The sequence below is a fragment of the Lepidochelys olivacea genome (genome assembly GCF_965140295.1).
Source record: "Lepidochelys olivacea isolate rLepOli2 genome assembly, chromosome: 7".
NCBI classification, from domain to species: Eukaryota; Metazoa; Chordata; order Testudines; family Cheloniidae; genus Lepidochelys; species Lepidochelys olivacea.
The window spans coordinates 83357164-83383335 of NC_140417.1; the positions used below are offsets into that span (position 1 = coordinate 83357164).

Genomic DNA, 26172 nt, shown 5'->3' on the forward strand with positions numbered 1-26172 from the left:
GGGTGTTTCCTCTGGCAGGGTGCAATCTCTAGGCCCTGATGAGAAAATGACAATTTCAGCTGCTGATTCAGACGCTTCTGATGTTTGAGTTCCTGTCCTCTCGTCTTTCCTTGTGAAGCCCCTCACAATGAATTGATTCAGTAAAAAGCCATCTATGCCCACGGAGTCCTGGGTGTTGTGAAGAGGCCACAAGCTGTTCATGCAAGTGCACGTTGGTGGTGGTTTCACTTAAAGCTAGCAAGCTGTCTTTTGCCCTTCTACTACTATTCCTTTCTCTCTCTCCTAGGCTGTCGAGCACTGCAAACGTCACGTGTGGAACTAGAAGAAATCTTTAATTTTGAAAATGTGCAGGGTGTTTGTGTGTTTTTAAATTGTGGGGTACGGTTGGCGGGAGAGCTGAATCTCCCTGCTCCCCTTGCCTTCTTAACTTCCCAATCCTGAAGTTCCTTTGTTGTCATTCTTTTATAGTAGTGCTGCAGAAGGTTCTGATCTGTAACATTGACATAACAGGCTATTTCTGATCATACAGTTTAGTTGATTTTACGCTAAAAATATGCATTATACTGTGGATTTTGACCAATAGGGTGGAGTATTACAGTCCTGGAAGGAGTGGCATACAGTGAAAGTGAAATGAAGACACAACCTTCTTGTGTCAATTCTAAAAAGGATCAGGATCGTGTCTAAACTCAATGTTTTTTGTAGTCACTGGTTGGGAAGACCTCCATATGCTCTCGCGTGCTCTGCATAAACATCTGGCAAGAATATTAAATTGTACAGTAATTGTAAAGAGTTAAATTTTTTCCTTGTGTAGTCTGCAGATGGAACAGTGTTAAGGTAAATAAGTCCACAAATCCCTTGGGCTGGAATTTTCAAAGCTTTATAGTTATGTAAAGAATATGCGCCTAAAATATTTAGAGGGGTGTGTGTGTAAGGTCTGTGTGTGGGATGGGGCAGCTTTTGTGTTGAGCTCATGGCCAAGGTTTAAAGATGTGATCCAGTGTAAATAGATCGTTGATTTCAGTAGACTTGGGGCCTGATCCAAACAAGTTGTGGGAGTGGGATGGGTCACATAAAAGGCTTTATGAAGTGAAAAGTTAGAAATCTCAGAGCATGCCTGGGCAGTGGGTTCTCCTTGGACCTGGCCAGTGCTAAAAAGACTACCTGTGGGGAATTTTAAATATATCTTATGATCTGTTGGGGGAGGGTTAATGTGAGACAACAAAAGCAAAGCTGTGTGCTATAAAAGTGAGCTCTAGCTAAAAATGTGTGAGGGAAGAAAAAGAGGAGGGATTGAGGTTAGGTCTCCACACACAAATGCCCTGTGGATGAGCAGTGCTCATGTTTGCTTGCTTGGATCCATGATGTGGGCCTTGGTGACCTAAGAAGCTCTCCTCATCTGCTGGGCAACCAGAGGTGCCTGCTCACCTCCATGAAGTCTGGAAATGGTAATGATCTGGGGCATTGTGGTGCCATCACTACCAAGAGGAGGACTTGCTGCCCTACTCAGGAGCACATACGTGTCTGCCTCCTTTGTATCGCCTCCAAGCTGCCTGATGGTGAGGTGCTGGCCCCTGTGTGGGTGGAAAATCCAGACTGCAGGAGCTTGGAGCATCCTGGCCAGTTCCTCTGGACCTCATTCTAGAGGATCCAGTCCAGAGGTGTCCCACGCCACAGGCAATAGGCAAACATTTTAAGGCACAGGTCATCCCACTCCCATTGAAAGACCCTAAACTAGTTTGCTGCTGCTGCTTTTCACCAGCCTCATAGCACCCATATCGAGGTACAAAATGGTCCCAGTAAGCTAAATCAGTGGATCTAGCACATTTTGGTCAAGGGAGTGTATGAAAGAGGGCAGTGATTAATCTAAAGGGTGGGAACAGAGTGGCGCAAGGTGTCTTATTTCAGAAGGGCACTGATCTTGTTTTGAGGTTCACCCAGACAGCTGGTGTTAAGATGGTATGTTCTTCAGTGATCCAGGCTCCCTCCTTTGCCCAGAGCTGCCACCCACTTTCATCCACCCCTCAATCTGTCAGCATCACCAGTGCTCCAGGAGAAACCCTGCAGGACACCCGTTAATATACAGAAGTGCTCTGCCTGTGGAAGGCACACTGAAAATAATAGCTGCTTGTACTAGAGATCTGTTTCTGGCAGCTGTGGTAGCCTGCAAAGGGGGGGTGTGGCGGGCACAGAAATCTTGTGTTGATGCCGAGCCTATGCAGCAGACCACATCCCTGTCTAGATTCATGCAACACCAAGCCTGGATAATCTCATAGTACCATATTAGAGCAGTGGTTCTTTGCGCACCAAAGAAATGGGGTCCTTTCTATAGCCTGAGCATTAGACTAATGGAAAAGACATTTCAAGAATGTCAGGGTACATTAAACCCTAGCAAAATGTGGTAATACATTCCTTTATTTGTAACCTTTCATGAGCATTTTTTCGTATTCATTTCTTCAGAGCACATAAACCCAATGGCATACGCTCCCTTAGCACACAGTGAGGAACAAATAGGCACAGAACACCTCAGCCTTCTGTCTTTCTAGAGACTAGAAAACTGTCAAACCATTGGCAAAATCCCACTTACATGGACATCGACTGGCTCCCCAAACTGGCTTTGTACCACACAACTAATTACCAGATTTGAGTGCATAGTTCCGAATAGAATTTTTTTAAAAAAAGGAGGAAAAAAGAAAGCACCTAAAATAAACGTTAAAAATCTCTGGAGAAGAGAATATGTACGGCTGAGCACATAACTCTCAAAGTAGGCATAGCTAGAACTTTGAAAATTCCAGTTTCCGCTTATTCAGAGAGCTGCCCGTGATAGTCTGCTTGTCTATCTGGGCACTCTTTTGGGGTGGGAGTGTGGAGTGGAGGGCAGTTCGAGCAGCACACTTCAGGAACAAGCAAACTAATGCTTTTGAGTTAACTTAAAACCACTCAGTTGCAGCTTTACTTTCTCTAGCTGTACATCCTAGTTGACTGAGATCAGTGATTTTATGTATTTTTTGTTTGTATACAACTCTGGAAGTTCTTATTTAAAAAAAAAAAAAAGTTGTACAAATACTAAGCATTTGCAGTTTTTCTCCATGATTGCAGGTTTGTGCAGTGGCTTCTGTCTCATCAGGGGGATTCCTTACCCAGAACTGGGGGAGAGATGTTTTCAGGAAATAGTGAGCTCTCCTTTAACAGTAGTATCTCTGCCCTAGAATTATAGGATGTGTGATACTGCAACCTTAAATCTTTTAAACTACATGGCATCCTTTTTATTGTGACGGGGATAACATGTTAGTTTTCTATAGGTGACAAGGTTTTAATTGTCTTGCTTTTTTTGGGAAGCAAATGATTAACATAGTCGCATTTGGTGCAAGGTGAATTGGGAGCTGTTCTGTGCAGTGTTTCAATACTGGTGTTAAGAACTTTTACTTTTTCTTTCTCCTGTAGAACAATAGCATTGTGTTACTCTAGACTGGAGGAGAAAAACATGCAGTTGCTTTCTGTAGAACATTGTCTTGATTTTGCACTAAAGCTTCTGTAATTAACAATAAAGACTTCCTGAAAACCTAACATCTTTGTGCTTTTTTGCTTTCCTAGTACATAGTAGTTCCTGAAATCTTTTACTGGCTTTGGTCTGTTGATGATCCAAACATTGTGCATGTTCTTCTGCTGGAAGTTCCCAGGAGGGCCTGAATTTAGAGATCAGATCTTCACATATGCCCCTAAGGGTGAGATGTCTTGCTAGAGCTCCCTTAGCATGTACTCCCCTTCATGCAATAGCTTCTCACAAAACTGTTGGAACATAGAACAGCATTGACTTTTTGATGGGGTTTCCATCCTTGTCAGAAGAAGGATACATATTGACCTATTTGAGTGATCTCATGGTTTAGAGATCAAAGTTTTCTTGTGACCTTATGTGGAACACAAGGCCTGTGGAATGGGAATTTATGCACTGTGAGTGGAGGAATTGTGTGGCTGGACTTTGTTTCAAGTGATTACCTAATACCTTAGACCTTAAAGCCACTGAGGCTGGTTCTTTGGTAACTAAGCATCGTATACTTAGACAACAAAGGATTGAGAGCCATGCAAATTCCACATCTTCCCTGCTGGAGTACCATGTGGCAATACAAAGAGAGGTCACATGGCCATGGTAGCTTAACTATTCCAAGCATATCTACCATGCCAGTGAGCAATCAGACCTGGGGGCATGATGCTTCCTGTTGTGACCTCTGTAGCTGTGCTCTGCATCACATCTCCCAGTAATAGAAGTATTTTCTAAGAGGGAGACCTGGCACAGTAACTGATGCGCACCAGTACAATTGCCAGCTATCCAGTCACTGTCTTAATTCAGCTTAAGAGAGACATAGGGCACTGAGGTAGGGAGAGGAAGGACAGAAACTGAGCCCAAATCTTGGGTGGGAGGTATTCAAAACTCGTACCTGAATTGAAAGTGTTTATGGTATAAATCAGGGGTCAGCAGTGTTTCAGAAGTGGTGTGCCAAGTCTTCATTTATTCACTCTAATTTAAGGTTTCACATGCCAGTAATACATTTTAACATTTTTAGAAGGTCTCTCTCTACAAGTCTATAGTAACTTTCCTATTGTATGTAAAGTAAACAAGGTTTTTAAATGGTTTAAGAAGCTGCATTTTAAAATTAAAATGCAGATCTTATCAGTTTAGTGCAGTGGTTCTTAACCTGGGGTGCATGCGCCCCCGGGGGGGTCTGAGATGCCCTTTCTGGGGGTGTGAGACATGCAAGTTTTTTTTTAAGAAGGTAAATCATCAAAAATGCAAATTGAGCATGGGCACATAGGTTTGATGAAACCAAAAAACCCCCACAAGTACAACGACTTTAACGATTACTGTAATATACAAAGCTTTAAGCTAATTGTAGGTTCTCTCACCCCTTATCAAAAATTACACTATTTTGAGAACTCCAGATAGTCAGTGGGCAGAGCGGGGTTGGGTGTAGTGTATAAAATTGCTCCCCATAGGAATGTGCTGCTGCCAGTCCTGATGCCCTGAGTGGCATGGTCAGGGGACAGGGAGCAGAGGTGATTGGATAGGCGTGGGAGTCCCAGGGGGCGGGTTGGGGGTGTGGATAGGGGTTGGGGCAGTTGGGACAGGGAGCAGGGGGGCTTGGATAGGGGAGGTGGGGTTCTGGGGCAGCAGATAGGGGTGGGGGGATCCCAGGAGGGGGCAGTCTGGAGACAAGGAGCAGCGGGGGTTGGATGAGTGGAGGGTTCTGAGAGGGGGCAGGTAGGGGGTGGTCAGGGGATGAGGTGGGGGGTGTGTGTGGGGGGGCAGGGGGTTGAATGGGTCAGGGGTTATGAGCAGGGGGTAGGAAGTGGACCAGCTGTTTGGGGAGGCACAGCCTTCCCTACCCTGGTGTAGTGTGTTAAATTTCTCCCTGTAGACATGTGCTACTTAGTGCTGCCAGTCCTGGTGCTCTGCAAGTAGCTCATTCCTACGGGGGGGGGGATTTAATACACTACACCGGCAGACAGAGCCCCAGACCGGCGGCAGGCTGAGCAGCTCAGCCTGCTGCTGGTCTGGGGTTCTGTCCACCGGCTCCTGCCAGCCGGGGTCCCAGCCACCAGTCCCGTTCAACCGGCTGCTAGCCTGGGGTTCTGTTCATTCAGGCTAGTAGCAGGTTGAGCGGGGGCGGCGGCCGGCCCCCCGGCTGGCAGCAGTGTGCCAGTAAAAATTAGCAACACACATGCTGCAGGTTGCCAACCCGCTGGTATAAATCATGTTCTTGATCTCAAACTTTGAACCTATTCTCCAGGGACAAAAGTAGTGAGGAGTCCATATATGCTCCAGGATTCCAGGCACTGCAGTCGGCTGGCAGGAGTCCACTGTGTGACGTGGGCCAGTCAGCTCTTCCACACTGAGCAGGAGAAGCCTGTAGATTAGCAGGCTCAACCATTATTGCCAACACAGGTCCCCTCTCTGGGCTGGTGCACATTGTGTCACAGGACCCCAAAGCAACATTAAGGTGGTGCAATGCCATTGCTGTGGAGTGGGGGAGTCTGCTGGAGTTACAAGGCAATATCCATCTACAAGCTTGACTTGCATTTCAAATGACTTCCCTCTCTGTTCTACACCCTTGCTGTCTCTTACCTGGATGTGTCCTGGTCAGAGGGATGCTCTTAGTCTCAAACATTTGAACTGGGTTTTCATAGGTGGGGGGGAGGGGAAATGTCTTTAGTCATCTGGGAAGTAGCAAGTCAGCTGCCTCTAAGCATAACATTTCACCACCAAGAATCTGCTTGCTCTATACCCAACAACAAAAATAGTATGGAAAGTGACATATCAATATGAGGGGAGGCTTGTGTGCTGCTGTGTTCAGTATGAAATAGCCAGTTGGTTTTAGCCACCACTCCTCCACACCCCCTTGCAGGAACCAAGACAGGAGTAGGACCGTCTCCTTCCACCTGCTGTGGAACAGGCCATTGTGCTGAGCAGCATCAGGTTGTTCTTCAGGTCTCCTGGGGACGTGCTCAGTGCTTGCTCCTTCCTCAGCATAATTTTGGTAATTATTACAATGATGTACACGGCAATGGGTGTGGCGATGATCTTGTGGGTGTCAGCTCACTCCTCGCTGCCTGTCTCGGAGTTGCTCAGTGTTGGAGAGGCACAGCAGAGGGTAAAGCCCTGGAGAAGAGTTAGCTCTGATTCCAGCCACTGAAGGATTCTTAACCAAGAAACAGCATGGACCACATGTGGAAGGGCTGGGTGCTGCTAATCGCTCTCTACTTGGCTTCCTACCAAGGTAAGGTCAGGCTGGTTTTTCCTCTCCTTAAAAGAAAGCACCAAAACAACCTCCCCTCTTTTTGTATCTGCTGTTGTCAGCTCTTAGAAAAAGAGTGTTTGTGTCCCCCCGTCCCCCCCGCCAATAATGTGCTGAGATATTGAGGATGTGCAGTATTCTATAGCTTTTATTTGTGGGTTAACCCTTGCCCAGCTAGGAAGTGAGCACAGCACATTTGCCCTGCATTCTAGGGGAAGGATGTACTTGATTTGTTCCCATGCAGCAGAGCAGGGACAATTGCATCTGAGTTCATAGCAGACTTTCCCTGCAGTCTAGAGAGATGCTCGATTTGTACCTCATTCCTGAAGAGGTGGTGTGTACATAGTGTTTAGATGTCACTTCTGATAGATTCTGTGAGTGGGTAGAACACCATTCAGAGCTGCCTGTGCCTTGATCCATGAACCGTCTGCTCCCTAGTTTTTATTTAAAAAAACAAACAAAAGATGCTGAATGATCAGCTCTGAAGCTTTTCTGATCAGGTTCTGAATACTTGCATATAAGCTAATGCTGGTCATGGCGCCAAACTTCAGCGGGTCTTTGGGTGAGTTCTTGTTAGGGTTACTATCTCATGTAGCATCTCCAGAACTTCACTAGCTATAAAGAAATCTCACAACTGCAGCTTTGGATATTTGCTAGTCAAGTCATGCACTGAAAATTAAAGCTGTGACTTACCAGTAAATAGATTTGGACTATGAGAACCCCAAGTCCAGCATACCCCTTGTAATACTAGAAAACTGATTGATTGTGAGATGTTCAGATCAGATAAGTGTGATCCCTGTTGCAGCATTAGGGAGAGGCAAAGAAACACCAAATTCCCCAAGGGAAAATCACATGCAGTCCCAAAGCTGGCAATCGGTTTTACTCTGTGTAGGTAGAAATACTTGTTTAAAATGGAGATGAAAATCCTTTCCCAGCCCACCTCCAACTACCTTGTTTCTGCCTGTCAGTTTGCCTGGTATCTGGGGTGTGCTGTTTGGGCGTGGTGATCTGCCAAAACACTGACCTTTAGAGCAGGACAAGTGCCAAGAGCACCTCCCCCTGGTTTGAGGAACCAGGACTAAAAATATCCAAAGCAGAGTGAGAAGCAGCTCGCTGGGAAATTCAGGAAAGTTTGTCAGCAGCTAGCTTGTCAGCAGCTAGCATGTCAGCACCTGCAAAGCCAACAGCCAGAGCTAGAGTGCTTTTCAACCTCCTGTGCTAGTCTGGCCAGTGAGGTGATGCAAGGCGGCAGGATGTGTAACGCACAACTATGCAGGATATGCCGAATCAGGAAGTGAGTTAAGCTAAACCAAATTAAGTCCATTCTAATTCTGAATGAGAGGATCTACACAGGTGTTTAATTCAGTTTAACTAATCCACTTTAAAATCACTCATTTTAGTTAGTTTTTGATTTTTTTGGTTGTCCATGTGTAGACGAGTTCCATAAGTTCACACAGGAAGATATTGCACAATAGCTATTGCACTTTGAATTTACACCCTATCTTACTCAAGAATTGTGTGTGTGGACAAGACTTAGTTGGCACCTTTACAAACTCATAGGTAGACTAAGTTATCTGCATGTGCAGCTCTTTCTGAGTGCCGACATAAAGAAGACTGGGGAGCTAGGCACTTGGTGCAGTGCAAATGCCAGACATGGAATTAAGGAAAGGGGGAGGTGTTTGATTCCCCTGGAACTCCTTGTGGATTTATCTGTGCTCTTGAGATCCCACCTCCGTATACTGGGTAAATGCCAGACTATGAGATAGTGGTAGGTCAAACAAGGTATTGGGTATACCTTATGTTTGGGACCTGGTGTCTCTGTTAAATCCTAAGCATCAGGTCCGTAACCCAAAGAAATCTGAGCTCACAGGTTTATTCAGTACTGTAGGGATTGGCACTTATCTGCCATTTAAGGTAAGATAGATAAAACCTTGAGTTCTCTGTAGTTTGAGGTCTGATAGCCTGATCAGCTGCGTCCTCCCACCTAGCTCTTGTAGCAGGGAGTCAGGCTTATTCCTGTTAAGTGAGAGAACCTAAACCTCCCATCTTTGCCCCCAACATCACCCCCATATGGGGCTATTTTGGGATCATTTTTACAACATGTAGCTGGGATAATGGGAAGCATGGCTCAAGGTGCACGGATTGATTTGGGATGGGTGTCTGTGGAGGGAGTTTATACAGAGCTATCTGTGGGGTGTGATCTGATTATCCATAGGCATAGATTCTAAGGCCAGAGGGAACCACTGTGATCATCTAGTCTGACCTCCTGTGTGACACAGCCCATAGGACTCTTCCCCCGCATTGGCTGGGGGAGAGGGACAGAGATACCATCACTAGTTGCTGGGCAGAGTCAGCCACGGAGGCAGCATCACTTTTTTCCACAATGAATATAAATGAGTCAAAATACCAACACAACTATCTGATGCCCGCCTCGCTGCAATCCTGAAGGTTTCAACTGCTCAGTCACTGAGGCCAAACATCAACAACCTGACAGAACCGAAGCATTGCCAGGGGCCAGGCAAACACTGAAAACTCTCTGGCAGGTGAAAAATGTGTGTAAAGTTGTATGACCGTTTTATTTCTTAGACTTTATAAACCTTTTCTTTTCTGAACACCATCTTCAGTGACATTATTGGCCCACGGGGAGGATTTGAGGACTGGTACTGGCCCTAACATAAACTGAGTTTGAGACCCCCCCGGTTTAGACTGTAAGCCACCGCTGGAACATCTCTTGGAAAAGCTAAATAGATTGAGGCTGAAGGTTCGTTTTGAGATTAGCTGAAGATTCCGACCTGCATAAACCACACCACCACTTACACGAGATTGCATCATACATGCCCACGATTTTGCAAGCTGAACAGACGCGTCCTTGCCTCAGGAACCTAGTATTATTTAGTCAAATACAACACCAAACACAAGATCAAAAGAGCAGCGTTAAGAGCAGTGTTGAGACCTCACTAATCAAAACTGCTCTCAAAGCACAATTGTATGGGTTGATGTAACTGCAGTGTTGTTCTAGGCACCCACGGTGCATGGCGGAAGCGTAGACTCAGGTCAGGTCTGCACTACAGACTTCTGCCAGCATAGGTATGTGGGTCAGGGGTACGAAGAGGTGTGCTCCCCAACTGTCATAGTGTGCGGGCAGATGTCCCTAGTGTAGATGCAGGTATACTAGCAAAACTGCACCTTTCCCAATGTAGCTTACTCTGCTCGTGAGCTGAGGTTTTGCTAGACCAGTACAAAGCATAGCTTTGCTGGCCTTGCCATGCCCACACTAGGAACGCTTTGCTGGTATGGACTACTGGCATTCCTACCCTGGTAAAGCAGTCCTGGTGCGGACACAGCCTTAGTCATGTCTGAATGCGGCTCTGAGCGTCTGTCTTATTCAGGGAGCTGAATTTTGCCCTCACTGCTTTGACTGAAGAAAAAAGCTTTGGCTTTTGTCATCCCTCTGAAATGCTTTATTTCGGATCCCTTAGTTTGAGGGTGGTTGTGGATTGTATTAGTCACCTTCTCAAATCTTTCATGGCAAATACCTTTTTTTGGAAGGGCCAGATCCTTGGCTGATGTAAATTGACACAGCTCCATTGATTTACTGACAACAAAATGCAGACTCGCTGCTAGGACTGATGCAGGATTGTAAAACTACTTTGGCTACCAAATGCTAAGGGCTTGTCTAAGTGACTCTAGAAAGCTACACTGCTTTAACTATTAATGTGGATGCAATTTATGCCTGCAGCAGGAGTGGCCGGAAGCTCCCTAAAAGTGGGGGTGTCAATGGTGCCTGAATTGTGGCCCTGCCCTTGTCGTGCCGCCTCTTCCCCCCTCCTTCCCTCCCGGCCCAAGACCCCACCCTCCACTTCCTCCTCTCCGCCCCCTCCCTCCTGTCACTCATCTTTATGGCCCGTAAAAAGTTAGGGCCATGCCGCCCTTCGCCCCTCCCCACCCTCCTGATCCCATTCCGGTGCCCCTGGCCAGCATAAAGGTTCTAATACTGGTATAGCTGGTCCCATGTGAGAATAAGCTACACTAGTATGTCGTCTTCATACTGATCTAACTGCGTCCGCACTAGGACTTGTACCAATATAACTATTTTTGGTTTTAAAAAAATTTTACTGGTGTGATTTTTTTTTATTTGTTACAGGGCAAGTCTTTCAAGTGCAGACCAGGCCTAAGTGTCATAGGTATGGTGGGAGGGGAGGAAAAAAGTACTGATGAACCCAGACTGGCGGGAGGACGATGTGTTTCGGGGGGGGGGGAGGGGGACAATACAAATTCCTGGTGGCAGAGCATGTTCTCCCCAATAACGTTGCTGATGGATCATGTAGCCTGACAAACTGGGCTGTGCTCTGTTGTTGGTGTAAGACCAATTTGTCCATGTTGGCTAATACTGAGGAAGCAGGGTGTTGCTTAAGGCATCCCACTCAAATGCACAATAATATCAGAGTAGGGGTATGCTCAATTTATTTGAAGTAGGGTAGGGAGGCTTGGTTTGCTCACCAATCACATGATTAAATCTGTAATAGCACACACCCAGTTGCTATTAACTACAGTTTCCACTGGATAAAATAAATTACCAGGTTGTTCATGGTGTTTGTCTCCATTGAAGAGACAGTGGTTAAGGCTACAGTGATTGCCTATCTCCAACAGGCAAGGAGGTGCCATGGGCCTGACTTTCAGAATTACTGAGTACCTACGACTCCACTGGACGTGAATGGCAGCCATGAATAGCTGGCAAATCTGAAAGTCAGTGCCCAGAAATCTGGGAATGACTAAGGAGGTTGGCTGTCTTCCTAAATCCTCCTTGGCATGTAGTGTTAAATACCAGGGGGCTATGTTGTGAGGACAGTTAAACAAAGGAACAAACTGCCAGTGGAGACTAGAATCTCCACTATTAGAGGAAAGTTAGGCTTATGCTAGGCACCATGTATTAGGCCTGGTTAGGATAGGAACAGTGTATTAGATCTCCCCACAGTACATGGGGAGGAATACAATGATATGCTTGAAGTTTCTTCCAACCCAAACGATTCTGAGTGGGGGCAAGGGGAAGGAATGACTTCAAATTTTCTTCAGAGGAGTTTGGACCAATGGCCTAGTTAGTACTTGCTACTTCCTCATTTTGACTACAGACCATTGGCTTTATAACAAATCTATAGACAAGGCTTGGAAAATCCATTCACGAGTGGGAACTTTCCCTGGTGAGTGCAGGCCCTGAACTGAGGAATTGAAATTTCATTTAAAAAAAAAAGGCTTCTAGGCTTTATGGCTGCAAAGAGAACCTTCCCAATGGGAACTTCAGCATTATTTGTACTGGGGCCGCTAGGCAGCAGGGCCTCCTTGTGCTAGGTGCTATGCACCTAAATAATGGAAAAAATGGTTCCTGACCCCAAGAGCCGTATCTCTTGTTTGTGTGTAATAAAGTTACACGGAGAGACAACAGGTGGATATGATAAAACAGGGAGCACACAGGAACAGGGAGAGGGTTATGAGTAGCGTTCTAAGCAGTGGACTCAGCACGCTTAGCTGCGTAACTGAGGCTATACTCTCTTCCGGTGCTAGACCTAGTCATAGGCAAGGGAGTCCCAACAAATAGAGGCGAGGGATAGAGCACTGGAGATTCCCCTCTGATAGCAGAAGGGGTAGAGTAGCAGAGACCTGTGAACTGCCAGGGGGCTCTAGGTAAGGAAGTAAGAGTAAAGGGTGTGCGAGAGAGAGATCAGTCCTTCCTTCCTGGCAGCTTGGAAGAGAAGGGAAATCAAATGTGTCACTCCCCAACAAGAGGCTGATGTGCTAGATGTTAGCTCTTTAGCAGGTGTCAGGATCATTACCCAGGCAGGAGGGTGGATTAATTTGAATCAAAGCAATTTAAATCAGCAAGCAGGAAACATTGATTAAAATCAGCAGTTGTAATGGTGTTTTGAATTCATACATTCTCATTTTCCTAAAGAAAGGTTGTTGATTCTTATTGTTGATTTGCAACTAAATATAATCTTTACACTAAATGTGGTGCTGCTTTTTAACCATGAGGATACACCATAGCTATATGCATTTACTTAAGCAATTATATAGTTTAACCTAATTTTTTGTTTTCTCTTATGTGGAAAAAATGGTGAATGAGATTTCTTATTTACTAGATTATTAATTTTTACTTGCAATTTCTGTCAAGCTCTATTTGGGTAGAAATTTAAATTGTTAAAATGCACAAAACCAGCGTTTTAATTTTTTATTAAAACGATCTTAAATGTGCTGGATACATAAGAAAAAAGTTTATCAAATAGTTCCCCAAAACCGGTTCAGCATTTAAAATTAACATTTACTAGACAAAAGGAATATTATCTGTAGTTAGTGAATTGAACTGATTATTTCTGGTCACTGTCCTTCAAGATTTTAGAACGAGCAGATCTCATCCTCCTTACCTAGTTTTTATTCCTAGACTGGAAGAGGAAAACAAGCTTTGCAGCTTTTTCAGCTCCCAGTTGGGGTCTTATCATTGAACCAAGTAGTCACTGAACTACTTAAATAAACTCAAACGAAGGAAATATTCTCTCTGCACCTACAGAAGAGGCTACTGCTGTCCAAAGCTTGGTTAGCACTTCAACAAACTCTGATTCCAGGAGCTTAGCCAGTGACTTCCGCCAGTTCAGTGATCTGACTAGCTTTAAAACTTGATGCCAAACGTTCTTCTCAGTATTAGTTTTTGCGTTTAAGTGATTTTAATGGATTGTAGTAAGTTTAGGCTTTAACACAGGTTGTCATTTTGAATTTAATTTTAAATATTTTTATTTTTTAAAAGTTTGGATTTTTTATTTAAATGGGTTTTATTTAAATTAAACAATTTTGTTTTTTTAAATCATAGATTTTTATCCACCCTGCCTGGCAGGAATCCCAGCACCCTCATCCTTCCAGCAGCTGGAAGTGAGTTGAGGGGCAGGTTTCTCATCAAGGAAATGGCCCTGAATTTCTATGGCCTCGCCATAGGCTAGTATGTGATAGCTTGTTGCCAGGACAAGGCTTTGAAACTAGAACAAAAGCATCCATTTTAGAATGAGACTTGTATAGCTTCCCTACGTGTAAGAAGCAATACGTCCTTCCCTGTAATGTAGCAACACTGACAATTGCTTTATTGAGAGAGTGGGTGTACAGTATGAAATTTAAAGCCAAGGCTTCAAAAAAGGTATGACACCTACAAAACTGAGGGGTAACCCTGCTGAGGCCAAGGTAAAAGATGAGGAAAAGGCCCCATTAGTAATGCTGTGGTGAGAATCCCATCTCCACTATCTTCTCCATCTGCTGGAAGGTGAGGATACTGGCATTCCAGCAATGGTGCTGTCCTTATCCCCAGATCAGATTCAATCTTTCATATCCATCTCTGGCTACTAGATATCTGATCGAAGTAAGACTTCACCCTGCCTACTGTAAGGGACAAGGGGCTTTTAGTTCAGCAGCTACTCAGATCAACCTTGCTTTAGAGTCCATATGAGGTTGTATTTTTTGTGTGGATTCTGTATTGCAAGGCCATATACTTTAAAAATCAGCCTGATCACATGTTACCACTGTTGAGCATGTTGAAATTTCATTGCCCCTTCACCACTCCCACCCATAATCAGTAAGAGTTTGCATGATTCGGGGCAACCAAAATCAAGGCAGAAGAGTTCTAATACATGAAATGCATATATTAAAGGTTTGCAAAATCAATCAAAATGATACATATTTGAATAGGGGTATATGAGGAGGGGGGGGTTGGGGTACAGCATGGACTTCAATTTTCATTTGATAGTGACCACTATTTTTAATGTGAAATAATTCAACAAATCATAAGTATATGTATTCAACAAAGATATAATTTTGAACAAAATGCTTCATTCTGGAATCATTATAAATGATTACTAGTGTTTTTTTTTCCCATTCAAACTCAGTTGAGTGTCTTACTATATGAGTAGTACAGGTTACTGCTTGTCATTGCTGTTTTCATCTGCAAAGGCTACAGCTGATTTTTGTCATGTCATTGCAACACAACACACCTTAGCATGCACACAATATGGTACATGGCAGTTTGGCACTCTTACATTCACAGCTCACAGATTTACAAGGTGCATTGCAAGAGCACTTGATTAACTTCCAAATATCTGGAGGAGCAAGTATGACATTGTCTGGTAAATTTTTTGGAAAGGGAGACTTGGAACAGTCATTGTATATCGATTCATACTGCAGTTGATCGACTGGGGGTGTGTCTGGATCCAAAGCACTTTTTCCACACACGCATCTGAAGATGTGCTCATTTTACATCTGCTAGAAGTGCTTCAGCTGGTGGTGGTAAGAACTGACCTTTGGTGTTGATGTGGCCCCTTTGCCATTTTTTGCTGGCTATGATTTCTGCTGTGCTTCTGACTTGGTGGAACAATTTTTAGTTGTTCGTCAATGCAGCCATGAATTTGGTTGCCTTTTCAGTGACATCAGGCATTGCTGCGTTGATGTCACCTGGCAGAGAGAGGCAGTTTCCAGCTAACAGAATCTTCAACACTGTGTCTTTGCGGAGGCCAAAATAGGCTACTGTATCCCAGCCTGAGAGTCCAGGGGCAGCTAACGGTCCTGGTACATGGTTCCTGTGCTGCTCTGCAGCAGCATGATGTCTATTACAATTCTCTCTCTCTCACTGAGGGTTCTATAATCGCTAAAGATGTTAAACCGTGTTCAAGGTAATGGTGCAAGAGTAAGACGAATGTCAGTGTTGTCTGATAATACTGATACTCCGACCGGTTTCTATTTTGCAACCATCACCATTTACTGTACAAGGATGTTGGCTTGCTCATGCGAGGTGGCCATATCTTTTGATCGCCACATCTCTCAGGTTTATTTCAGCTGGGGTGTTGTCTGTGTGTGGTCAGTGCATTAGTGTCTGTTGATAGGGAAACTTCTTGCCTTGAATGAGTGCTGGACAAATGACATCAATCGACTTTCTTTTCAGTAACTGTCAAGACAATTTTATACAGAGGCAGCTGTGTACATATCTTCAACTGATGCACTCTGCTTGCCATTGTAGCTCTGCTAGACATTGTGGCACTCTTTGTGCTAAAGTCTTTGTACCCGTCCGACGAGGAATACATCACGTGCTGCTAACTTGTGTTCCGTGTAGACTCTGAAATTGGTCACAAAGTCCTTGATATCATTTGTTGGCTAGCGTACTACCCAAAGAACTGTGGAACCATCAATGACTGTGCAGATGACTTTCTGTGAAGTATTTCGAGTTGATACCTCTGTCTGTAGCTGTTGCCTTGGCAATCCGCATGTCACCAGAGTCAGTGAACACTGTGGCTGGTACAAGAGCCAACGTGTGGCAAAATATTTTTGATGTCAACTTATCAGACTACCAGTATTCTTGATGTCAACCAAAATATTCTTGATGTCAAGAGGCAGTGCTGTAGGAAGATGAAGTCAGAAATGACAGAACGCCATTGCTTGTTTGGTGGAACGGGACTCTTCTTGTCCCTGTCTTTTGAGGTGTGTCTCTACTTTTAAGGGAGATGTCAGTAGACCCGTTTTCTGTGACCTCATATTGTGAGAGTGCTCTCTTTCTGCATCAAGTCATGCTTGGAGTTGCTCACATATACCATCACCAAAGTCCTTACATTTGATGATTGTCTGTCTTCTCACCGTACTGGTGTCAGTCATGTTTTGTGGATCAGGCTGGCAGTTGAAAATCCATTTGGAAAACCACTCTTCTATGTTTCGGAAAAAAAATCAATCACAAGATTTGAAAGCGCATCTCAGTACACACTAGATCATATTTTTGTAAAAATATATCACAAACAGATTCAACATGCCCGTATTATGCTAATCAAATTCTTGTCAAAGATAAACCAAACACACATACCAAGTGAGGCGTAAACAAGCTGCAAACTGCAAGCAGGTAGTGATAGCTGGCATGGAAAGTAAGCAATGAGAAGCATAAAAAGAAAATAAAAGGTAAAAACACTGTTGTCCATGTATGTGGTTTATAATCTGTTACTGTCTATAATTGTCCAATATTTGAAAATTAATTCTCATGAGTGAATATGTAAGAATTTGTCATAAGCATGCTCTGAGAGTATAAGAAAAATATACCGTGTGTCTTGGTTTGGGAGAGGTGGGAGGGGAAGATGAGAGGGGGTACTAGCGGAGTATACTGCTAATACAAACCTAACATATATATACTTCCTAGCTAGTTATGTTCCCTAACAAAATATTAGCATAAAGCTTTCATTAAAATATAATTGAAATGCAATGAAATTGCTTTCACTGTCACTTCACTTAAAAATCTGAATGGGGTTGGTAATTGGCACATATTTCAAAATGTTCAGCAGTAACAAGGTGTCGTCGGGCAGTTTCTCTGAATTTATGGTCTTGACATTAAGAATCTACAAAGAAAATTCTGTGAACGCTAAAACAAGATATTGTTGAAAACTTGCATTTGGCCATTGGACTATTTCTCTCTCTGTTCTCATTGCCTCCCCCACCCTGAGGTTTCGGTTACTCCCCAGCCTCCATATTTTGGATCCTGCTCCACAGCGAAGTTTCCCCAGTGTGTCTGCTATGTAGCTCAGAGCCTTCCCCTGGGCACTAGATTGACCAGGATCATGTCCGTATCCGTCGTGAGCCATCTTTCAGCCTCTTGCAGAATATTAACGAGAACTGGTCAAAGTTTTTTTTGCACAGGATTTTCGTAGAAACCTGCCTTTTCCAATACAACTCTTTGTGGGGAAAATTGCCAAGACTAGTGAAATGTGTTTTGGGAATTCTTCTATCATTTTTACTGCATTCATGCTCAATTTTTTGTTTACCAACAGCTGCATTTTCTCACAAAAATTGAGCTTCCAAGTAAAAGAGAAATTTTAAACAAATCAATCTCGGAAAATTTCATGGAAAATGGGTCCATTCCATAGCCTGTGAAATTGGAGCGTGTTGTTTCTAAAACTTTTGCGGAAAGGTTGTTCTGTATTTTGACTAGCTCTAACATTAACCTGTGTCTTTAACAAATGGAATGGAAGTAACCGCCCCTTCCTGCAGACACTTCCTACTAAGTTTACTCAGGGTTGCCCCCATGAGTAAGGCATTTCCAGGTCTAGGACCTCTGACAGGTAGGAAGCATAACAATCAGAGCAGGGTTTGAAGCATGAAGCCCTAAACCATTAGAAGCCATAGAACATACATAGTATGGGTGAAATAATAGCCCCTTTAAAGTCCATTGGAGTTCAATCACTGACCTCAGTGGAATCAGAATACCACCCTACAGATCTTAAAAATGACTCACTCCCACAAAGGCAGACATGGATGCTCCATAGAAGTGTAACAAAAGCATGATCTAAGGCCAGATTCTGGCTGCTACTCTGCTAATGCAAAGATAGCTGGAAAAGTGCCCTAGGAGGGCAGGTTGAGGATTCCCCTGGTGTGCGGGAATCCCAGCTGCTATAAAGCCACCCCTCAGCTTCCTCCTGACCCCAACCGAAAGCAAAGGGGATGTGCCTGGAGAGTGCAGTGCTCTGGTGATACTCAGCTGGCTTAAGGGCCTGTAGAGTTGCTCTAAGTAACTCGGAGGCCAAACTGGTCCTGGTGACCAAGAGAGCACAAAGGTGGCTTAAACTGGCCTTTGCTCAACCCTCTTCCCCCAACTGTGGCTCTGACACGGCTAAGGGTCTGGCCCTCCATTTGTAAAAGTAACAGACCATTGGTACTAATACAGAGCTTGTTGTATTATCTGTTGTGGAACTGTCAAATGGCACAGGTACTTCCAAACAAAATACAAGATGAGAGCCAGAGGCTAGGGGTCTATGACCAGAGTGAGTGGGTGAGGTTCTGTGGCCTGTGATGTGCAGGAAGTCAGACTAGATGATCATGGTGGTCCATTCTGGCCTTAAAGTCTGAGCCTATGACCATAGGACTAGACCTGGATTACTGTCTCCATCCCAGCTAGAAACCTTGGCTGTTCTAGGCAAAATGAGCCCCACTAAGAATACACAGTGAGTAGGTGACTGAGTGCATTTTGAAAACATGGACTGCTTAGGTAACCCAGGGCAGACTTGTGATTAGGCTTTGAGGACAACTTGATCATGGGACAGATTGCAGCACCCGGCTTGTAGGACTAGCTGGGCTGAAAACAAATGGACAACAATGATTAGCTGCTTTGCCCTTCGCTTGTATAACTGATGGAGAAAGAGATGAATAAGGGTGTCAACCTTGCAGATGAATTTTTGTAACCAGACTGAACAGTGGTATAGTTCACTGATCAGTCTGAGACCTCAATTAAAAAATAAATGGTGTCTCTTTCCCCTCTTCTCTCTCCTGCTGTTTACTTTCTTTTTTCGTCCAGGTGTTCTAAAATAGTTAACCTTTTCACTGTTACTGCCGATTTTCCACCCCAGCACTGGGACCCTGGCAGAAGGCTCAGTTGATTAGTCTTAAATACACCACTCTTAGGAAAAGTGTGTGGGAGGTTTTCTGTGGGAAACCTGAATTACTAATTCCAGCCTGGAGCCTTAATCCTACCATTGATGCTTCAGTATGAGCTATGGTGCAATTCATTTTGATTTAAAATCTACCAGAGGTTAGAGAATAAAAGTAGTGAAGAAACAATTTACAACATGGGTGCTAAAGTTAGGTGCTTACAGGCCTGGTAAATGGCTTGGTTTTTCAAAGGTGCTCACTGACTACAAATCTGACTGACTTCTATAGGGCTTGTGGGTGTTCAGCACCTCTTAAAGATCAAGTCAAAAATGTAGATTCCTAAATCTGGATTCAGGGCACCTCACTTTTGGCATCCAAAGCCTGAACATTTTGGCTAGAATTTGTAGCTTGTGGTTTATTGTTAATAATATCAAACTATTTTAATTGTATTTACAGTAGTATCTTGAGGCTTCATCCCAGAACCCAGGTCTCATTGTGCTAGGCACTGTTAAAACTAATCCAAAGCCAATTTCCACAATGCAGCATTTTGAACATAAACACTGGGAAGTTTTTAAATTGCTATTGGGAGCTTTTTCTCCCTCCTGCTCCTCTCTTGACTTTTTTTTCTGTTTTTGGATTTGTCTTCTGATTTGTTTTTGAGAAGCTAAATAATACATTAAGAGCAGAAGAGAGCTATTTCTAAGGAAGCTTTTATATCTTCTGTGTGTGTAAAAAATTATAGATTTTTTTATATAGAGAGATTGAGGTGTTCTCCTACTGGTTTTTGAATGTTATAATTCCTGATGTCAGATGTGTGCATTTATTCTTTTATATAGAGACTGTCTGGTTTGGCCAATGTACATGGCAGAGGGGCATTGCTGGCACATAATGGCATACATCACATTGGTAGATGTGTACACGATAACAGACCAAAAAGTGGCAATTCTTCAACAAAAAACTTCAAAAACAGACTCCAACATGAAACTGCAGAACTGAAATTAATTTGCAAACCGGACACCATCAAATTAGGCCTGAATAAAGACTGGGAGTGATTGGGTCGTTACAAAACCTAATTTCCCCCATACTAATTTCCCCCTACTGTTACTCACACCTTCTTGTCAACTGTTTGAAATGGGCCACTCTCATTACCACTACAGAAGTGATTTTTTTCCTCCCTTGGTATCCTGCTGTTAATTGAATTGTCTCGTTAGACTGACCTAACACTTGTCAAGGCAACTAGCATCTTTTCATGTGCTGTGTATTTCTACCTGCTATTGTATTTTCCACTCCATGTATCGGATGAAGTGGGGCCACAAAAGCTTATGCCCTAATAAATTTGTTAGTCTCTAATGTGCCACAAGGACTCCTCATTTTTGCTGATACAGACTAACACAGCTACCCCTCTGAAACTCATTTTTGAGGGTTTCTGTCACTTTGCAGCCCTCAGACAACTACAGATAAATCCATATTTGTATGGTGCCCCTTTGTAACTAGACCAGTGATTGCCTCTAGAAGCTCAGGGCGTATGCTCCCATCTAGGACAGCAAGGGAGTCTTGTTGCTAAACCTGTTTTTCTCCAGGTTGTAGCATGTCAGTATCAGTCAGAGCTCTAGGCTAACACATGAGTGTTGCTGAAGCCATTAATTGCAATCTGCACCATCCTGTCCTGGATAGATCCCTCTGGGCTTAGTTCATTGTTGCAACATCTGATAGGCAGTCCCTGACAGTCTGCCTACTCCTATGGGTGGTGTTGGGTGATGGCTTTTAAAAAATGTTGCATCTGCTGTTTCCTTGGAAGATTATTTAATGGCCCTGGTGGTGGACTGTAAAGTAATCGGGCAGACTGTTTGAACTACACATACTGCAATCCTTGAGTGCACGCCAGCCATTTTAAAGAGAACCAAATAAAATTAGAGCAAGGCTTGAAATTCCTATTGCATGTCCCAGGGCAGGTCTGCAATGCAAATATCGATGCTCTTAAAATATGATCAGTAGGGTACCTAACGCAGTACATTTGTCCTCTACCTCATATACAGAATTACTCTTGCAGCTCTGCTGAGATTTTCTTCTGCTCTCTCTCCTGCCCCTGTTGTGCTTTATGAATGTCACTGGTAGGTTTCTCTTTGAAGTATCCAAAAAGCAGAACAGATTGAGAGGTGACAGAGCAGAGAGACCAGTGGAGGACACAGATGAAAATCACAGGAATGGAAGGGGAGCTATGGGGGATCATGGAAAAGAAGAGGGGCATTCAGGAGAGAAACGAACAGGAGGGGTTGCTGCTCCCTCAGTAAGAGACTGAGGGAGACTTACAGGAGTGAGCAAGAGATGAATGAAACTTAAACCAAGGCAGTGTCTGTAAATGAAAATCAGGTCCTAAAATGAATCACAGGTATTTCTGGCAAATTCTTGGCAACCCTGTGGGGGAGAGAGGAGGTGATGGCAAAGTATTAATGGCACTTTACTGTGGTTTTACTATGAGAAGTGGCCACATAAAAACACCACCATCTGACTCAACATATCTGCTATCAGCCCACCTAATGCAGAGTGATCTGGACTTTTCTCATCTTTGTGTGTCATCAACAGAATTATTTACTAAGTACCAGTTACAGGGCCAACCTGTGCAAACCAAATGCAGGCAATAGGTTTGCATAAGTGTAACTGAGGGTATTGCTTGGCCGGCAGATTCTTTTAGTAATGGTAATAGATAAAATGTGAGCGATGAGAAGAACACAGCTTGACTTTCAGAGCCCAGCATGAGTTGGCAAGACCAACAGAAACAATATATATTTACTATACATAGCACATATTTTATAAGGAAGCTATTGGGGGAGACATGGAGGCCTATGGAAGCATTCTTACAGCATTACTTTTAGCATGCTTTAATTTCAAGACCTATGGAAGGACATTGTCTTTATTTCACAGCATTTTTGTTTCCAATTATTGGTTGATCTGAGCCTCATCCTTCTGAGACGTTTATGGGGATGGCATCGATAATAGGCAATTGACCACTTGATGCTGAAGTCTCAGGAGAGTAAACGTTTCCCAGGAACAGGCTGGTTGCTCTACACAGAGGCATGTGTTGTGTACACAGCACAGTTGATTCCCTGAGATCTTTGTGAGCAGGCTCACTGACTTGTGTAGCTTTTGATCTAGTTAGACAATTAACTGTGTATGGTACACAACAGGGGATCTCCATAATGTCTTGGTGGAGAAATGACAGCTGTGAATTGTATGCTGAGAGCCCCTGAAAGCAAAAGGTGGAGGTCACTGAGTAAATAAGTAAACAAATAAGTAAATTTGTCACCCTATGCACTGGCTTGGCCGTCTGTCCCTGTTGTCACAATTACTAGGAACTCTGCTGGAGCCATGGTAATGGCCCACAGAGGCTCCAGGGAAAAGGTTCATTTCACAGGAGTTTTTGTTTTAAGATTTTTTTTTTTTTTCATATTTCACTCATGGGAACAACATAATTAAATCTCTTTTTCAAACTACACTGTAAACTAAAAACCACCTCTGGCCCCTTTGGTCAACTACTGCTGCATTAGACTTCACAGTAGCCTGGCATCACAAAAATGCCTATGGGCTATCACAACAGAGCCGGCTGGTGAGATTTGGTTGGGAATGTGACATGACCTTCTTAAAGGTCAGTTTACAATCATATGCTCAGTGCGTTCTGCCCCTTGCTGTCCGACAGAATTTAGCACATAGCCATACTTACTATTTATTTACTTGTAATGCGGTAGCACCTAGGGACCCAGCCAGAGACGGGGGCATCATTGTGTTAGGCGATGCACAAACACAGAGCAAAAAGATAGTCCCTGTCCCAATGAGCTTACCAACTAACTAAAAGATACGAGGCACTGAGTGCATACAGCCAGGCAGATGTGGGGAGCCAAGGAAAACAATGAGACATTACTGAACAGCACGATGGGCAGTGGTCTCAGCACACCGGCTGCCTTAACCATTGTCAAGTCTTTTGTAGAGATCGCAGCAAAGGAAACAGCCTGGGACTAGCTCTGACCTGAATTCCCGAATCTCTCTTTCCCTGGCAACGTGGAGAGCTGGGTTCTGCAAAGAGTACTGGAGCTACTTTCCAAATGCTCTGTTACGTCTCTGCTCTGAGTCTTCTTCTCAGTCAGTTGGTGCTGCTGTTTCAGGTGCTCGTGTTGCTGGTGCCAGTGGAATAACTAAGGAGGCAGGTTAAATGTTGCAGGCCAAATTTATCCTTCGTGGAAGCCCATTGGAGTCAGCAGAGTGAAACCAGGGATGAATTTGGCCTTATGAGGGTTACTTTCATGACCCGCTCTCTTCAAAATGGCATATGCAGTCCCTACATCAGATCAGCACAAGCAGCAATTAGAGGAAGAGTCATCAGGCCGTAAAGAGTGAGGCCCCGCTATGTCCGTTTCTGAAGATGGGAAGCAGTACCAATTTCACTGAGTCTTTGGGTTCAGATGCAGGGGCTGGCTGTGTGCCCAGCCTTCACTCCAGTTGCTACACAGGAGATTGGAAAACCGAGGTGGGGCAAATGACATAAACAGGCGCAGGCCTGTAATCTCTTTGCCAGCATTGCCATTGTGAAAGGAAATGATTTACTACGGAGAATGAGTCACCAAAAAAATGCCTCCCGCTGAGCAAAACACAAGGGTATGGAAAAGAGCCGGGAGGCTGTTAAAGTTCCATGCAGTAGCACGTTGCAAGGGTCCTAACTAGGCTTGTGAGGTGACACCTTATTGAGGCAAAGGACCTGCTGAGTGTAGGGAGTAGAACTGATGCTTTTCCTGCTGCTGTGCAGATCAATATGGTTTTATTGTAGGCTATGTTAGCACGGTAATGGCTTAAACTGGGAAGGTGATCGCTGGAGATTGGAGATTTTAATAAATTAGAATAGATTCTGTGGAAAGAAGCAAAAATTGCTGCAGACATTAAAATTGTGGGATTGCCCACCCCCCTCCCCACTACTTGCCTCCTGACTTTCCACTGCCTGGGATAGTAATGCACATTGGGTGGATTTAATTAAAGCTAGATGCGGGAAGTATGTTTTCTTCACACAGAACCTTTTACGTGCTCACTGTATTGTAAACTCTGAGGGCAGGGTCTTTGTCTCCTTCCCATTCTGTACAGCACTGACCACCCCTGTCAGAGCAAATACAGTACAAGGGGTGAAATTCTGGCCCCAATGAAATCAATTCTTGGCCACTACGAAGTCAATGACAAAATTCCCATTGTCTTCAATGGGGCCGGGACTTCACGCCATGTTTTCAATTTCTGTCTTGTTTATGTGAATGTGGGTAGGACACAGAGGAATCCCTAGGGATGGTGCTAAACTGGCAGCAATTCCAATGGGGTGAACCAGTGACTGATGCCCATTATCGACATTAAACACGACTTGCTTCTCATAGTTCTCTGAACCCTGGACCTGGTTGTGTTGGCTTGTGATATCAATTTGTTTCCTCTCAGTTTCACTCTCTAAATCTTCCTTCTGTACCTAATTTTTTGTCTTTGTCCTAGCTTGCATTTAACTTTCTCACTGGGCCTAAATGAATCGGGCTATTTCTAGGCAGAAGTTAACACTTACTTTGGCTTTTAAAGTAGATTCAGCATCCAGTCTCTAAGATAGGAAGCTAACCACCAAACATCACTGGTACTTGGACAGACAAACTAGAGAGGGTGGAGTTGGTATAAGTATGAGACTGAAACCAGAAGTAACCAGCAGCACATTTGGTGTGACAGTCTAGGCCAATTGAAGTCACTGGGAGTTTTGCCCTTGATTTCAGGGGGGCCAGGATTTTTAACTTGGTTCTCCACAGTCCACTTAATCTCGCTTTAGACAGCGATGCCCTCTGAACAGATTATTCAGTGATGTGCAATGGGGTTGTCACGGTTCCTCCCCCACTCTGAACTCTAGGGTACAGATGTGGGGACCTGCATGAAAAACCTCCTAAGCTTATCTTTACCAGCTTAGGTCAAAACTTCCCCAAGGTACAAAATATTACCCCCGTTATCCTTGGAATGGCCGCTACCACCACCAAACTAATACTGGTTACTGGGGAAGAGCTGTTTGGACGCGTCCTTCCCCCCAAAATACTTCCCAAAACCTTGCACCCCACTTCCTGGACAAGGTTTGGTAAAAAGCCTCACCAATTTGCCTAGGTGACTACAGACCCAGACCCTTGGATCTTAAGAACAATGAACAATCCTCCCAACACTTGCACTCCCCCTTTCCTGGGAAATGTTGGATAAAAAGCCTCACCAATTTGCATAGGTGACCACAGACCCAAACCCTTGGATCTGAAAACAATGAAAAAGCATTCAGTGTTTTACAAGAAGACTTTTAATAAAAAATAGAAGTAAATAGAAATAAAGAAATCCCCCCTGTAAAATCAGGATGGTAGATATCTTACAGGGTAATTAGATTCAAAAACATAGAGAACCCCTCTAGGCAAAACCTTAAGTTACAAAAAAGATACACAGACAGAAATAGTTATTCTATTCAGCACAATTCTTTTCTCAGCCATTTAAAGAAATCATAATCTAACACATACCTAGCTAGATTACTTACTAAAAGTTCTAAGGCTCCATTCCTGTTCTGTCCCTGGCCAAGACGACTACAGACAGACACAGACCCTTTGTTTCTCTCCCTCCTCCCAGCTTTTGAAAGTATCTTGTCTCCTCATTGGTCATTTTGGTCAGGTGCCAGCGAGGTTACCTTTAGCTTCTTAACCCTTTACAGGTGAGAGGAGCTTTCCCCTGGCCAGGAGGGATTTCAAAGGGGTTTACCCTTCCCTTTATATTTATGACAGGGGTATCTTGTATGTCTACCATACCTGGACTGATCTGGGGAACGGGGACTCGTGCTACAGCCCCTGTCACAGTAGATCAAGAAGACTCTCCATTAGATACCTACAAAATCTGGTACCTAAGGATTTAAGTCATTGTCCTGCACTCCTAAAATAAAGGAATAAAA

General features: G+C 43.9%; 2 protein-coding genes across 4 annotated transcripts in view; both read left to right on the forward strand.

Annotated features, from left to right (window-relative positions):
• PSAP (prosaposin) overlaps nucleotides 1-3564 on the forward strand; it is a 41204-nt gene extending 37640 nt beyond the window's left edge. For both annotated transcript variants that reach the window (XM_084633261.1, XM_084633262.1), the window contains exon 14: nucleotides 287-3564. In XM_084633261.1, coding sequence (XP_084489387.1) covers nucleotides 287-322 — 36 coding nt within the window. In that variant the 3' untranslated portion in view covers nucleotides 323-3564. The remainder of the gene's footprint in view (nucleotides 1-286) is intronic.
• A 3052-nt stretch (nucleotides 3565-6616) lies between these two features.
• Nucleotides 6617-26172, forward strand: part of LOC311523616 (prosaposin-like) — a 47854-nt gene continuing 28298 nt past the window's right edge. For both annotated transcript variants that reach the window (XM_084633791.1, XM_084633792.1), the window contains exon 1: nucleotides 6617-6770. In XM_084633791.1, coding sequence (XP_084489917.1) covers nucleotides 6710-6770 — 61 coding nt within the window. In that variant the 5' untranslated portion in view covers nucleotides 6617-6709. The remainder of the gene's footprint in view (nucleotides 6771-26172) is intronic.